Here is a 14239-nt window from a genome sequence, read left to right on the forward strand (position 1 = left end):
CCATATGCTTTTTTAACATGGAAATATTAACATTTTAACGTAACTACACAGAAAGAGTTTGAATTAAAAAACATGCTCAGGTCTTTGAAAGCTTTACAAATCAAGTACTTTTTGAAGTGCAGTCACTTTTGTTATGTGGGAAAACACGTCAGCAAATCTGTGCACAGCAAGCTTCCGTAAACAGTAAATGAGAGGAATGATCGGATAATCTGTTCTTGGTGGTATTGGTTGGGGGTGGAATGTTGGCGAAGATATCAGGAGAACCCTAATGCTCTTCTTCAAATAGTGCCATGAAATTGTTCATTTCTCCAAGACTTGGTTTGAAGTCTCATCGGACAGGTGACACCTCCGACAGTGCAGCACTGTATCAGTGTGGGCCTAGGTTATGTGCTGAAGTCATGTTTAGAATGCTTTAACCAGTTATTTCCACTCTTGATTCATCCCAGACTCTGTGCAGTCTGTAAAGTATCTCTAAGTTATGGTCTGTGTTTGGCTCAGATTTTAGGTTGAGATTGAAGAATAGTTATGGTGGTCCTCGTGAGTTGGATATACTGGGAGTTTGTTGCACAGCAGTATGAGTCTCAAGAGACCTGCGATTATATCGTTTCTTACAACAATGACTACACTTCAAAAGTACTTAATTGGTTGTAAAGCACTTTGGGATGTTGTGAAGTTATGAAAGGCGCTACATAAATGGTATATTAATTGGTATATTGTCTGCTGAAAACTCGTTTCCATAGACTTACAACTGACTTGAAATGTACATACATTAATATGATTTTTTTTGAGTTGGGACAGGGGAAAGAGAAACGTGTCCTTGTACAATGACAGGTGCTTGCCTTAGATTCCTGGGATTTTGTAGGTGGGACATGTCTGGGGTTGCCAACCCTCCAGGATTGTCCTGGAGTTTTCAGGAATTAAAGATTAATCTCCAGACTCTGCTGCGAGCAACACCCAGGAATAAAATCATAGGGTCTTTAAAAAAAATTGTGTGTATTTTTATTTGTCACAAAAACATTGGAGAATGAAAAATAAAAAAGGCTGTTTAACTGGGCGAGGCGGTCGGAGACGGGAGGTCATGTGATGAAACCACCAGGAATTCGTCCAACCAGAGTTGGCAACCCTAGACATGTCAGCAGGTGAAAAATGGAAAAGGTTCCTTTCTGCAGATGTGTCCGTCTACATTGGAAAAATACCAAACCCGACTTCATATTAAATCACAACAAAAGCTGAGCCCTGTGTCATCAATGGGAATCAGCCCACAGAACAAAACCACTCACAATCTAACCTTAATTGGGCGATCTCAGTTAAAAAAGTTCATTAAAGGGGAGGAAATTAAAATGTCACAGAGGTCAGGAGATGGAGCAGGACGTGAGATTTGAGGGTAGATTTTACAATTGGGCTCTCCCAGTACAGAGATCTGCCTTCCCGGACTGCGTATCGGAACATCGGGAGGGGCGTACATTTATAGAATCTACCCGTTCCCAAGACCTTTGAATATACTGTTGGGATGATTTCAGTGGTCACATGTGGATTCCAGGCTTGTAGCCCAGCTCTGAGTCTAACTGATTGCCTTAAAGTCAACCAGAGGTTCATACCAAGAGGATCAAAGATCAAATATTATTGCTGAGGATCTTTCAATAAGTACTGATTTGATTTTGTGTTAGTGTTTCAGCAAAAGACTGGAAGAGGAGCTGATGACAAACTATACGCTGCCCCCAAACGAGGTAAGGAGTCTTGTCACCGTTCGTGTCTCACGGCACCTCCTAGGATTGGTGGGTTTCCTCAGTTTGCGGCTTTGAGATATCGCTGATGAAATCCCCCACACTACAGGGACAATTTTCTGACAGTGAACCACCAACAAGGCTGCCTCATCACCCGGCCCCACGTATGGAATCGGATAGACAATCTTGGACAACGTGCCCGCCATCATCCAACATGTCCAACCGATGGGTGAGGCTGTCTCTTAGTGGCAAACAGCTGGAAAATCACCCTTATATTCTCTGCCATTTTCAATACATCTTCTTTATCAGCCAAACATGTGAATTTTAATGTTCTTTAATTTCTCAGAATTAGAGTACAATACGGCCGGATAATTTTTTAATGCGAGAATTCATCACTTTTGAAAACAATGATTTTATTACAGTAATTTAATTGAAATAGTTCCATTATTTTTTAATTCAATCGGTTTTACAATCCTTGTAATAAATCTTTCCATCGATATTTTACTGAGAAATCTTCAACGTGCCTCTCTAACTCGTACAGTTGTAACCAGCTGCATCAACCCTTACACACTCGAGATAATTTAGCACACAACTAAAGTTACCACATTAAATTCTTACCTTTCCCACACCCAGAGACTGTTCCTGGCTCCTTTAAAATGTCCTGACTGTAATTTTCATTTGTTCATGGTATGCATGGTTTACAAGTGAATCTGCACCATGATGTTAGGTCATTGCATCTGCAGCTTTTCAATACAGAGCCACATCACAGTGCACAGATATACTGGCACTGAAATACCTCTCTCCAATATTTGAATAAGCAGTTTATGATAAAAGGGGTTAATCATCAGAACATTGGAAGCACCATGAATCATACATACATGAATCACATATAGAAGCACTGGAGAAAGTGCAAAAATGATTTACAAGGATGATACCAGAACTGAGAGGATCCAGCTATCAGGAAAGGATGAACAGGCTGGAGCTCTTTTCTCTAGAAAAGAGAAGGCTGAAGGGTGGCCTGATAGAGGTCTTTAAAATTATGAAGGGTTCGATAGGGTAGACATAGAAAAGATGTTTCCACTTGTGGGGAGACCAAAACTAGGGGCCATAAATATAAGATAGTCAGTAATAAATCCAATCGGGAATTCAGGAGAAATTTCGTTACCCAGAGAGTGGTGAGAATGTGGAACTCGCTCCCACAAGGAGTGGTTATGGCGATTAGCATAGATGCATTTAAGGGGAAGCCGGATAAACACATGAGGGAGAAAGAATAGAAGGATATGCTGATAGGGTGAGATGAAATAGGAAGGGAGGAGGCTCGTGTGGAGCATAAACACTGGCATAGACCAGTTGGGCCGAATGGCCTGATTCTTTGCTGTAAAATTCTATGTAATACTGACCTCTGTCCCTGATTCTCCGATCCACACTGCTCTCAAGCCAGATCTTGCACTCGGAACTAGAACTCTGAAGATATGTCCTGTTATCTTCTTGCCTTATATTATAGATTTTGGACTGTCACTACAAAGCAAGCTAATTCCCATAACGTACTCCTTTACTGATCCCAATAATATCATTGGCTTGTATGAAATTGTTTAGCAGTGAAGTAGTCCTACATTTCTAACCAATCTCTTTGTGCCGTGCAGCAGCCAGACCCAAGGTTGATGAGAGCCCGGTGTACGATACATTTGAAGCAGAGCACAATCCAGGACAGCGACAGCTAATCCATTTGCAAGAAATGGTGAAGAAGGGACTCCTCACAGTGGATGGAGCACAGGAAAAATTCAAACTGTGGCAGACTGAACAGAAGAATCAAGATGCAGTGCAACAGGTGCCTGAACAAACCTTGATCCAGGTCCTAAGGCTTACAAGGCTTAAGTGTTGGGGAGGAGGTCTATTAAGATGGAATTAGGGCCACAGTCTTCCAAGATTTTGAACTTAAGATGGTGTAATGCGAGTCGGAAGTGGATTTTCTTAAAACAACTGAACAAGGTTTATTTACAATAACACACAGGTATTTCCTTCCCTAACACTTCAGTCCAGGTACGGGTGGGAGTGCGCAGACTCCACCACATCACTGCGGGAGGGGAGCAAAACATGTCTCCTTCAATGGTGCTTCTGTGTGTCTGGGGACAAGCAGCGGGTAGATTTTCCCACTTAAAAACTTATAGGAGGAGATCTTATAGTTTTTGGACCCTGTCTCCAATTGCAAAGGAAGGCTCAGTATATCGGTTCCCTACTGCCAGTCTGATCGAGTGGAACAATGCCACTGTCCTGAACTCTGGCCGCTGATTTCACCTGTTTAAGCAACTCTTCCCTTGCTTGGGTGGGTGACGGACCAAAGGGGAATTATTCCCTTGTGCACAGAAACCCAACATGTAATTCTATGTAGATAAATTTACAGCAACGCTTCCTAAGGGCACATCCTCATAATTATAGGCCATTCATGCCTTCCCTTCTAGCCCCAATAATGGCCCATCATACCCTGATGTTCCAACACCGTTCACCTGAGGAAGGAGGAAGCCTCCGAAAGCTTGTGAATTTAAAATAAAATTGCTGGACTATAACTTGGTGTTGTAAAATTGTTTACAACCATCATACCCTGGCAGTGTAACTCTGACTCCAGCTAACTTTGCTACTCTATCAACATAGGGATCTTCTTTCACACTTCCCACTAAATGTGCTGGCCAGTAGAAACAGGATTCACCGTGTCTGTTACCTGCTGCACTGTTGTCATTCTCCGACCCATGGGTTCCCCGGCCCCCGCCCCCCAGAGATCTCCTCCATTACACCTCCACAAGAACACAGAGGGCCTGATTGATGAGCCTTGTCCTTTGCTACTTGCTGTTAGCCTCCACTCCCAGACACATAGTTCACTCCACTGCAGAAAGAAGCAACATTTCAGTCTTCATAACCTGCTAGGAGCCTTGTTACCCACTGGAAAAAGGTTCTTTGAAGAATTATTGAAGGTGAGTTTTCATCAGCTGTGCAAAGCTTCATGAAACTTTAATGAATATTGTACAGCTCAGAGCCAGATCTCCAATTCTACCTATTAATGTGGGTTCAGGACAAACACTGTATCTTCAAAAAAGGACTCCTTTCACTCCCCAAGTTGTCCATAAATAAAATATGTGTTGTTCATTTTCATAATCAAATACAGGAAAAGCCAGAGAGAAGAGTGTGCTGGGAGTAGCAAAGATAAAAGTTTACCTCATTGGGTCTATTTATACATCCCAGACATTGTCACTTTACAATTCCTGCAGTAACTGTAATCGTTGTCAATATTTGATCAACTATTAGATCCCAAGATGTACTTTCTTGACTCATGTTATATAATGATTCACCCTTTCATTTTGCCCTTACTATTTGTCACTCCCACACATGGATGTTTCAACGTGGGTGTATTTAGTGATAAATAATAACCTCCTTGTTGAGAACCTTTTCGTGGTATGAGAATACTCTTGCAATGGTTCTGTCAACAATTAAACGCGATCGAGAGATTCCAGTACAGTCCGAACATTCTCCGATCACAGTTTCTGAGAGGCACACAGTGCACACGTGGGGGAAAAGAAGGAATAAAATGGGGAAAAAGAGAAGATACAATAAAAAGAAAGGAGGTTGAGGAAACATCACATTGCGTCCAGTTTTCCAAGTCACTGCACTTGCAGGCGCCCCCAACCTGAAATACTATGATGTGTGTGTGAGGGTCAATCATTAACGTTCAGCTAGTTCAGGGAGGGGGCAATTTTCGTCCCCATTTTTGGGTGGGGATTGGGCGATAGATGGCAAAATATTGCAGCACAGCATCTATCACCCCAATCCCACAGACAGCCGGCCCTCCCTGATTTTGGAACGGCCGGTAAACAGGTAACCAGCACTGCCACCCAAAACAGGCAGGAGCCCACTTACAATATGCAAATCGGGGTCCTGGGCCATACTTAGGAGCGAGCATTGATCAGCTGGGATCCAGCAGCCCTTAAAGGAAAAAGAAAAAAAATAAAGAACTTGCATCTAAACAGGAACTTTCAGGATGTCCCAAAGAGTTTTACAGCCAATGAAGCACTTTTTGAAGTGTAGTCACTGTTGTAATGTAGAGGAAACGCAGCAGCCAATTTGCGCACAGCAAGATCCCACAAACAGCAATGTGATAATGACCAGATCATCTGTTTTAGTGATTGGGGGATAAATATTGGCCAGGACACCAGGGAGAACTCCCATGCACTTCTTTGAATAGTGCCATGGAATCTTTTACATCCACCCGAGAGGGCAGACAGGGCCTCGGTTTAACGTCTCATCCAAAAGGTGGCACCTCTGACAGTGCAGCACTCCCTCAGTACCGCACTGGGAGTGTCGGCCTGGATTTTGTGCTTCAGTCTCTGGAGTGGGACTTGAACCCACGACCTTTTAACCCCAGGCAAAAGAGCTACCCACTGATCCACGGCTGATACCTACTGCAGGCTGCTCAGAAAAATAATAACAGAAGCTTTGCCAATTAATTTTTGTGGGACCAGGAGGTCCATGAATGAACAAATCCTTGTTTTCAAATCTCTCCATGGCCTCGCCTCTTCCCTATCTCTGTAACCTCCTCCAGCCCTACAACCCTCCGAGATCCCTGCGCTCCTCCAATTCTGGCCTCATGCCCATCCCCGATTTCCATCGTTCCACCATTGGCGGCCGTGCCTTCAGCTGCCTGGGCCCTAAGCTCTGGAATTCCCTCCCTAAACCTCTCCGCCTCTCGAACTCTCTCTCCTCCTTTAAAACGCTCCTTAAAACCTATCTCTTTGACCAAGCTTTTGGTCACCTGTCCTAATATCTCCTTATGTGGCTCGGTGTTAAACTTTGTTTGATAATCGCTCCTGTGAAGCGCCTTGGGACGTTTTACTACGTTAAGAGCAAAATAAATGCAAGTTGTTGTGGTTTCCCTGCTTCACTTTTCTATTGTTGATGATCAGGTGACGAGGCTAAAATCTCAGGTTTAATATCTCTGTTTATCTTTTTCTTAAGGAGAAATTGCGAAAGTTTCGAGAGAACATTATAAAGGACAGGCATGTTGAGGATGGTCTCTACGGTAATACAAAGATTCTCTCGATTTATTTGTTAAAACAGCCTTGTTGGTTCAACTGGGGAAACTTACTAGTTGAAACTCTATGAGGGGTAAATCCACAGTCCCACAGGCCCATCAGGGAACGGTATTTGACTGGAGCATTGGTCAGAGAATCTATTACCAACCCAGCAAGTGCGGGATCAAGGAATCTCCCTTTAGAACCACAGACATAACAGCACGTAAAGAGGCCGACTGTTCCTCGGGCCTGTCTCAGAGCCCGTCCACTCTAGTCCCATTTCCCTGATCTTTCCCCATGTCCTTTTATCTGATACATACGGACAACGGCAGACAGGAAAAGACCCTCTGGTCCATCCAGCCTGTCCCCCACAATCGCGATACCCTGTGTATCACAATATACACACTCCCCATCCCCACCCGAAAACCATGTGATCTCCTGGGAGAGGTGGAAAACCAAATAAAAACCCAGGCCAATTTGGGGGAAAAAAACCCGGGAAATTCCTCTCTGACCCCCCCCCCCCCCTGCCCAGGGGATCAAAACTAATCCAGGAAATCACTCAGGCCCTGATAATTCTACCTTGTGTACGAGGTGATCTCCACCCCAGCCAGAAACAGGTCCAGCTTCTCCCTTGAACTAATAATCCAGAGAACGTGAGTTCAAATCCCACCAGGGCAGTTTGAGAATTTGAATTCAGTTTTTAAAAATCTGGAATTAAAACACTGGTATCAGCAAAAAAGTGACCGTGAAGCTATCGGATTGTCATAAAAACCCATCCGGTTCACCAATGTCCTTTAGGGGAGGAAACCTGCCGTCCTTACCCGGCCTGGGCCTATATGTGACTCCAGTCCCACACCAACGTGGTTGACTCTTAATTGCCCTCTGAAGTGGCCCAGCGAGCCCCTCAGTTGCATGAAACCACAATCAGTGGTTCAAGAAGAGGGCCCAACATCACCTTCTCAGGGCAATTAGGGGTGGGCAATAAATGCCGGCCTCGCCAGCAATACTCACATCCCAAGAATGAATAAAAAAGATTGCATCCATCATCATAAAAAGATGTTTCGTGCCCCTAAACTAACAACTGCGCACTTGTTTTTTTTGTTTCCACAGATAAAATCAAAATTGTTCATCTTTCGGATGGTAAGTAGTTTTGATATCTCGAGAAATTAAAGGAGACAAATTTATTTCTCCAAAGATGTTTTTCAATTTTTTTTAAAGGCAAAGTTGATGTTAAAATTGTGATTTGAAAACAAATCTGGATAAACATAGAGCATTAGGTGGCTTGTAAGTCTCAAACTGACATGGTATACGAGAAACACAATTGTGCCAGTCATTTCATCAATCCCTGGCTACTGGGTCGAATATGTGTCCCCAAATAGCTTGTGTGTTGTGCGAAGTTAACCCTTTGTGTGCTGAACTTGACTTACTAACATTTTAATATCAATTATCCCGAAATTCCTGTTAGGCCAAATAGCCAAAAATCTCATTACATGAGATTGTCAACCATGGCTCAGTGGGCAGCACTCTTGCCTCTGGGTCAAAGGCCGTGGGCTCATAGTCCCACTCCAGAGATGGAAGCACTTGATCCAGGATGATGCTCCCAGTGCCGGTACTGAGGCAGAGGTGCCGTCTTTCGGACGAGATGTTAAACTGAGGTCCTGTCTTCCCTCTCGGGTGGATACAAAAGATCCCATGGCACGATTGGAAGAAGAGCAGGGGAGTTCTCCCCGGTATCCTGGTCAATATTTGTCCCTCAATCAACGTCATTAAAACAGATTACCTGACCATTGTCACATTGCTGTTTGCAAATTGGCTGCCGTGTTTCCTACATTACAACAGTGACCACACTTCAAAAAGTACATCATTGGCTGTAAAGCGCTTTGGGACATCCTGAGGTCGTGAAAGGCGCTATATAAATGCAAGTTCTTTCTTTCTTTTTGCATCTATCAACAGAAAAGACAGGTTGGCCTTTCAGGTATTGTCAGGAACATTCTCCCGTCTTTTCTCTTTAAAGATGCTGTTGAATCTGTTGTGTATTTCCAGTATTTTTCTGGTTTTTTTGTTCTCTTTCCCCGACAATCCATCTCTGGTCCATCTATGGCCCACGGGTCAGCCTGAACATGGCCATGTGAGAGCTGAGGTGTTCATCAATGAATGACCACAAGACCAGGAGTGCTGTACCATCTGGGTCCGTCCAGTGCAAAACAAATTCACAAGGTTGATAACCGGAACTGAGAGGTTATACGGGTACCGTAGCAGAGTGGTTATGTTACTGGACTACTAATCCAGAATCATGAGTTTAAATCCCACCATGGCAGCTGGGGAACTTAAATTCAGTTAATTAAATAAAATCTGGAATAAAAAGCTAGCATCAGTAATGGTGGCCATGAAACTACTGGATTGTTGTAAAAACCCATCTGGTTCACTAATGTCTTTTTTTTTATTCGTTCATGGGATGTGGGCATCACTGGCAAGGCCAGCATTTATTGCCCATCCCTAATTGCCCTTGGGAAGGTGGTGGTGAGCCGCCTTCTTGAACCGCTGCAGTCCGTGTGGTGAAGGTTCTCCCACAGTGCTGTTAGGAAGGGAGTTCCAGGATTTTGACCCAGCGACGATGAAGGAACGGTGATATATTTCCAAGTCGGGATGGTGTGTGACTTGGAGGGGAACGTGCAGGTGGTGTTGTTCCCATGTGCCTGCTGCCCTTGTCCTTCTTTTGGGGAAGGAAACCTGCCGTCCTTTCCCGGTCTGGCCTATATGTGACTCCAGACCCACAGCAATGTGGTTGATTCTTAATCGCCCTCTGAAATGGCCTAGCAAGTCACTCAGTTGTACAAACTCGCTACGAAAAATCAGAATAAGAATAAAACCAGACAGACCATCCAGCATCGGACCACTAGGCACTGGACACGACAAAGGCAAAGGCAAGCCAAGTCCAGTCGACCCTGAAAAGTCCTCCTCACTAACATCTGAGGACTTGTGCCAAAATTGGGAGAGCTGTCCCACAGACTAGTCAAGCAACAGCCTGACATAGCCACACTCACAGAATCATACCTTTCAGCCAACGTCCCAGACTCTTCCATCACCATCCCTGGGTATGTCCTGTCCCACCGGCAGGACAGACCCACCAGAGGTGGCGGTACAGTGATATACAGTCAGAAGGGAGTGGCCCTGGGAGTCCTCAACAACCCTAACCCTAACCCCATGAAATCTCATGGCATCAGGTCAAACATGGGCAAGGAAACCTCCTGCTGATTACCACCTACCGTCCTCCCTCAGCTGATGAATCAGTCCTCCTCCATGTTGAGCACCACTTGGAGGAAGCACTGAGGGTAGCAAGGGCACAGAATGTACTCTGGGTGGGGAACTTCAATGTCTATCACCAAGAGTGGCTCGGTAGCACCATTATTGACCGAGCTGGCCGAGTCCTGAAGGACATAGCTGCCAGACTGGGCCTGCGGCAGGTGGTGAGAGAACAAACACGAGGGAAAAACCTACTTGACCTGGTCCTCACAAATCTACTTGTCGCAGATGCATCTGTCCATGCCAGTATTGGTAGGAGTGACCACCGCACAGTCCTCGTGGAGACGAAGTCCCATCTTCACACTGAGGACACCATCCAACGTGTTGTGTGGCACTACCACAGTGCTAAATGGGATAGATTCAGAACAGATTTAGCAGCTCAGAACTGGTCATCCATGAGGCGCTGTGGGCCATCAGCAGCAGAATTGTATTCCAGCACAATCTGTAACCTCATGGCCCGGAATATTCCTCACTCTACCATTACCAACAAGCCAGGGGATCAACCCTGGTTCAATGAGGAGTGCAGAAGAGCATGCCAGGAGCAGCACCAGGCGTACCTAAAAATGAGGTGCCAACCTGGTGAAGCTACAACTCAGGACTACATGCATGCTAAACAGTGGAAGCAGCATGCTATAGACAGAGCTAAGCGATTCCACAACCAACGGATCAGATCAAAGCTCTGCAGTCCTACCACATCCAGTCGTGAATGGTGGTGGACAATTAAACAATTAACGGGAGGAGGAGGCTCTGTAAACATCCCCATCCTCAATGATGGCGGAGTCCAGCACGTGAGTGCAAAAGACAAGGCTGAAGCGTTTGCAACCATCTTCAGCCAGAAGTGCCGAGTGGATGATCCATCTCGGCCTCCTCCCGATATCCCCACCATCACAGAAGCCAGTCTTCAGCCAATTCGATTTACTCCAAGTGATATCAAGAAACGGCTGAGTGCACTGGATACAGCAAAGGCTATGGGCCCCGACAACATCCTGGCTGTAGTGCTGAAGACTTGTGCTCCAGAACTAGCTGTGCCTCTAGCCAAACTGTTCCAGTACAGCTAAAACACTGGCATCTACCCAACAATGTGGAAAATTGCCCAGGTATGTCCTGTCCACAAAAAGGACAAATCCAATCCAGCCAATTACTGCCCCATCAGTCTACTCTTAATCATCAGCAAAGTGATGGAAGGTGTCGTCGACAGTGCTATCAGGCAGCACTTACTCACCAATAACCTGCTCACCGATGCTCAATTTGGGTTCCGCCAGGACCACTCGGCTCCAGACCTCATTACAGCCTTGGTCCAAACATGGACAAAAGAGCTGAATTCCAGAGGTGAGGTGAGAGTGATTGCCCTTGACATCAAGGCAGCATTTGACCGAGTGTGGCACCAAGGAGCCCTAGCAAAATTGAAGTCAATGGGAATCAAGGGAAAACTCTCCAGTGGCTGGAGTCATACCTAGCACAAAGGAAGATGGTCGCGGTTGTTGGAGGCCAATCATCTCAACCCCAAGACATTGCTGCAGGAGTTCCTCAGGGCAGTGTCCTAGACCCAATCATCTTCAGCTGCTTCATCAATGACCTTCCCTCCATCGTAATGTCAGAAGGGGGGATGTTCGCTGATGATTGCACAGTGTTCAGTTCCATTCGAAACCCCTCAGATAATGAAGCAGTCCGTGCCTGCATGCAGCAAGACCTGGACAACATCCAGGCTTGGGCTGATAACTGGCAAGTAACATTCACGCCAGACAAGTGCCAGGCAATGACCATCTCCAACAAGAGAGAGACTAACCACCTCCCCTTGACATTCGATGGCATTACCATCGCCGAATCCCCCACCATCAACATCCTGGGGGTCACCATTGACAAGAAACTACACTGGACCAGCCATTTAAATACTGTGGCTACAAGAGCAGGTCAGAGGCTGGGTATTCTGTGGCGAGTGACTCACCTCCTGACTCCCCAAAGCCTTTCCACCATCTACAAGGCACAAGTCAGGAGTTTGATGGAATACTTTCCACTTGCCTGGATGAGTGCAGCTCCAACAACAATCAAGAAGTTCAGGACAAAGCAGCCCGCTTGATTGGCACCCCATCCACCACCCTAAACATTCACTCCCTTCACCACCAGCACACTGTGGCTGCAGTGTGTACCATCCACAGGATGCACTGCAGCAACTCGCCAAGGCTTCTTCGACAGCCAAACCCACGACCTCTACCACCTAGAAGGACAAGAGCAGCAGGCACATGGGAACATCACCACCTGCACGTTCCCCTCCAAGTCACACACCATCCCGACTTGGAAATATAGCGCCGTTCCTTCATCGTCACTGGGTCAAAATCCTGGAACTCCCTTCCTAACAGCACTGTGGGAGAACCTTCACCACATGGACTGCAGCGGTTCAAGAAGGCGGCTCACCACCACCTTCTCAAGGGCAATTAGGGATGGGCAATAAATGCTGGCCTCGCCAGCGACGCCCACATCCCATGAATGAATAAAAAAGAGAGGCGGAACAGGCTGGGGCTCTTTTCTCTAGAAAAAAGGCTGAGGGGTGACCTGATAGAGGTCTTTACAATTATGAAGGGGTTTGATAGGGTAGACGTAGAGAAGATATTTCCACTTGTGGGGGAGACCAGAACTAGGGGCCATAAATATAAGAGTCACTAATAAATCCAATAGGGAATTCAGGAGAAACTTCTTTACCCAGAGAGTGGTGAGAATGTGGAACTCACTACCACAAGGAGTAGTTGAGGCGAATAGTGTAGATACATTTAAGGGGAAGCTGGATAAACACATGAGGGAGAAAGGAATAGAAGGATATGCTGATAGGGTGAGATGAAGTAGGGAGGGAGGAGGCTTGTGTGGAGCATAAACACCAGCACAGACCAGTTGGGCCGAATGGCCTGTTTCTGTGTTGTAAAATTCTATTTAATTCTATGTTATGTTCTCTTCCAGCAGATGCTAATACAAAGGGAGATGACATAGCAGCAGCTCGAGGACAAGCGGTATATAAATCATCCTAATATCTGCCCTGCCTCTCCTCTATCCAGTGGGAATGTTGGATACCAGTTGTATGATGAGCACTATTGGGATTATGGAAAAGTGTTTGGATTGAAACATTTTGAGGCTCTCCCTTTTTTAACAAATTCAAACACAACGGGGACAATTTTTGTCCTTCGGTGTATGTCATTTTTGATTTGGTTAGCACTGGTCACCACCTCAATCTCAAGTGCAAATAACACTCAATCTTCCCCTCTAAACACATTTGCACAATTATTCACAACTCCAGGTGCAAATTGCAGGGTCTTGGTATAACACAGGTGGAGAAGAAAACTGCGAGTGAAATTTAAAGGGACAGGACAATTCCTTCAAACTCATCAAATTGGAGGCTTGCCATTAACCAATCCATTGGTATCAGTAAAGGGAGTTGTGGGGGGGCAGTGTAATTAATCACAACTGGCACATGGGAACGGGAAATAATTCAAGAAGCGCTTTTAAAAGGGCTAAAAACACTTGACCTGAAATATGCTTAGGCCTCGTAAAAGGCCTTCTTCCCAATGGGTTTCCATGTAGGGTTCCCAAACCTCCAGGAATGGCCTGGTGTCTCCAAGATTGGCCTGGAGTCTCCAGGAATTGAAGATTAATCTCCAGGACACTGCTGCGAGTGAAACCCAGGAGAAACATCAAGGGGGCTTTAAAAAACATTGTGTGTTCTTTTCCATTATCTTTGAACACTTTTGTTTATTCGTTATAAAATATTGGAGATGGGGGGAGAAAGGGCTGTTTGATTGACAGTCATGAATCATCCAATTGGGACCTTTCGCTTTCCAATTGGCGGTGGGAAAGCGGGGCATCGTGAGGATGGACGTGTCCGGCGACCAATGGCGAGGGAGTGGGGGCGGGTCATGTGATGAAACTTCCAGAAATACATTCAACCAGAGTTGGCAACACTACTTCCATGGGGTGTCCAGCATTCGTGCAGGCCGGACAAAGCACAGCAACCTTCCTGACTCAGTTTTGCCAAGGATAATGAGGCTTCCCTGGAAACATCAGATCCCAGGCCCGATTGGACAATGGAGCACACGAACAGGAGGAGGCCATTCAGCCCCTCGAGCCTATTCCACCATTCATTAAGATCATGGCTGATCTGCATCCTAACTC

General features: G+C 45.6%; 1 protein-coding gene across 4 annotated transcripts in view; it reads left to right on the forward strand.

Moving 5' to 3' along the window:
- LOC137331133 (B-cell scaffold protein with ankyrin repeats-like) overlaps positions 1-14239 on the forward strand; it is a 230899-nt gene that overhangs the window by 211200 nt on the left and 5460 nt on the right. For 2 of the 4 annotated variants that reach the window (XM_067994740.1, XM_067994756.1), the window contains 5 exons: positions 1668-1727; positions 3368-3552; positions 6726-6789; positions 7892-7921; positions 13034-13083. In XM_067994740.1, coding sequence (XP_067850841.1) covers positions 1668-1727; positions 3368-3552; positions 6726-6789; positions 7892-7921; positions 13034-13083 — 389 coding nt within the window. The remainder of the gene's footprint in view (positions 1-1667; positions 1728-3367; positions 3553-6725; positions 6790-7891; positions 7922-13033; positions 13084-14239) is intronic. The other 2 variants (XM_067994748.1, XM_067994759.1) reach the window with 1 other exon arrangement.

The sequence above is a fragment of the Heptranchias perlo genome, chromosome 1, assembly GCF_035084215.1.
Source record: "Heptranchias perlo isolate sHepPer1 chromosome 1, sHepPer1.hap1, whole genome shotgun sequence".
Classification (NCBI taxonomy): domain Eukaryota; kingdom Metazoa; phylum Chordata; class Chondrichthyes; order Hexanchiformes; family Hexanchidae; genus Heptranchias; species Heptranchias perlo.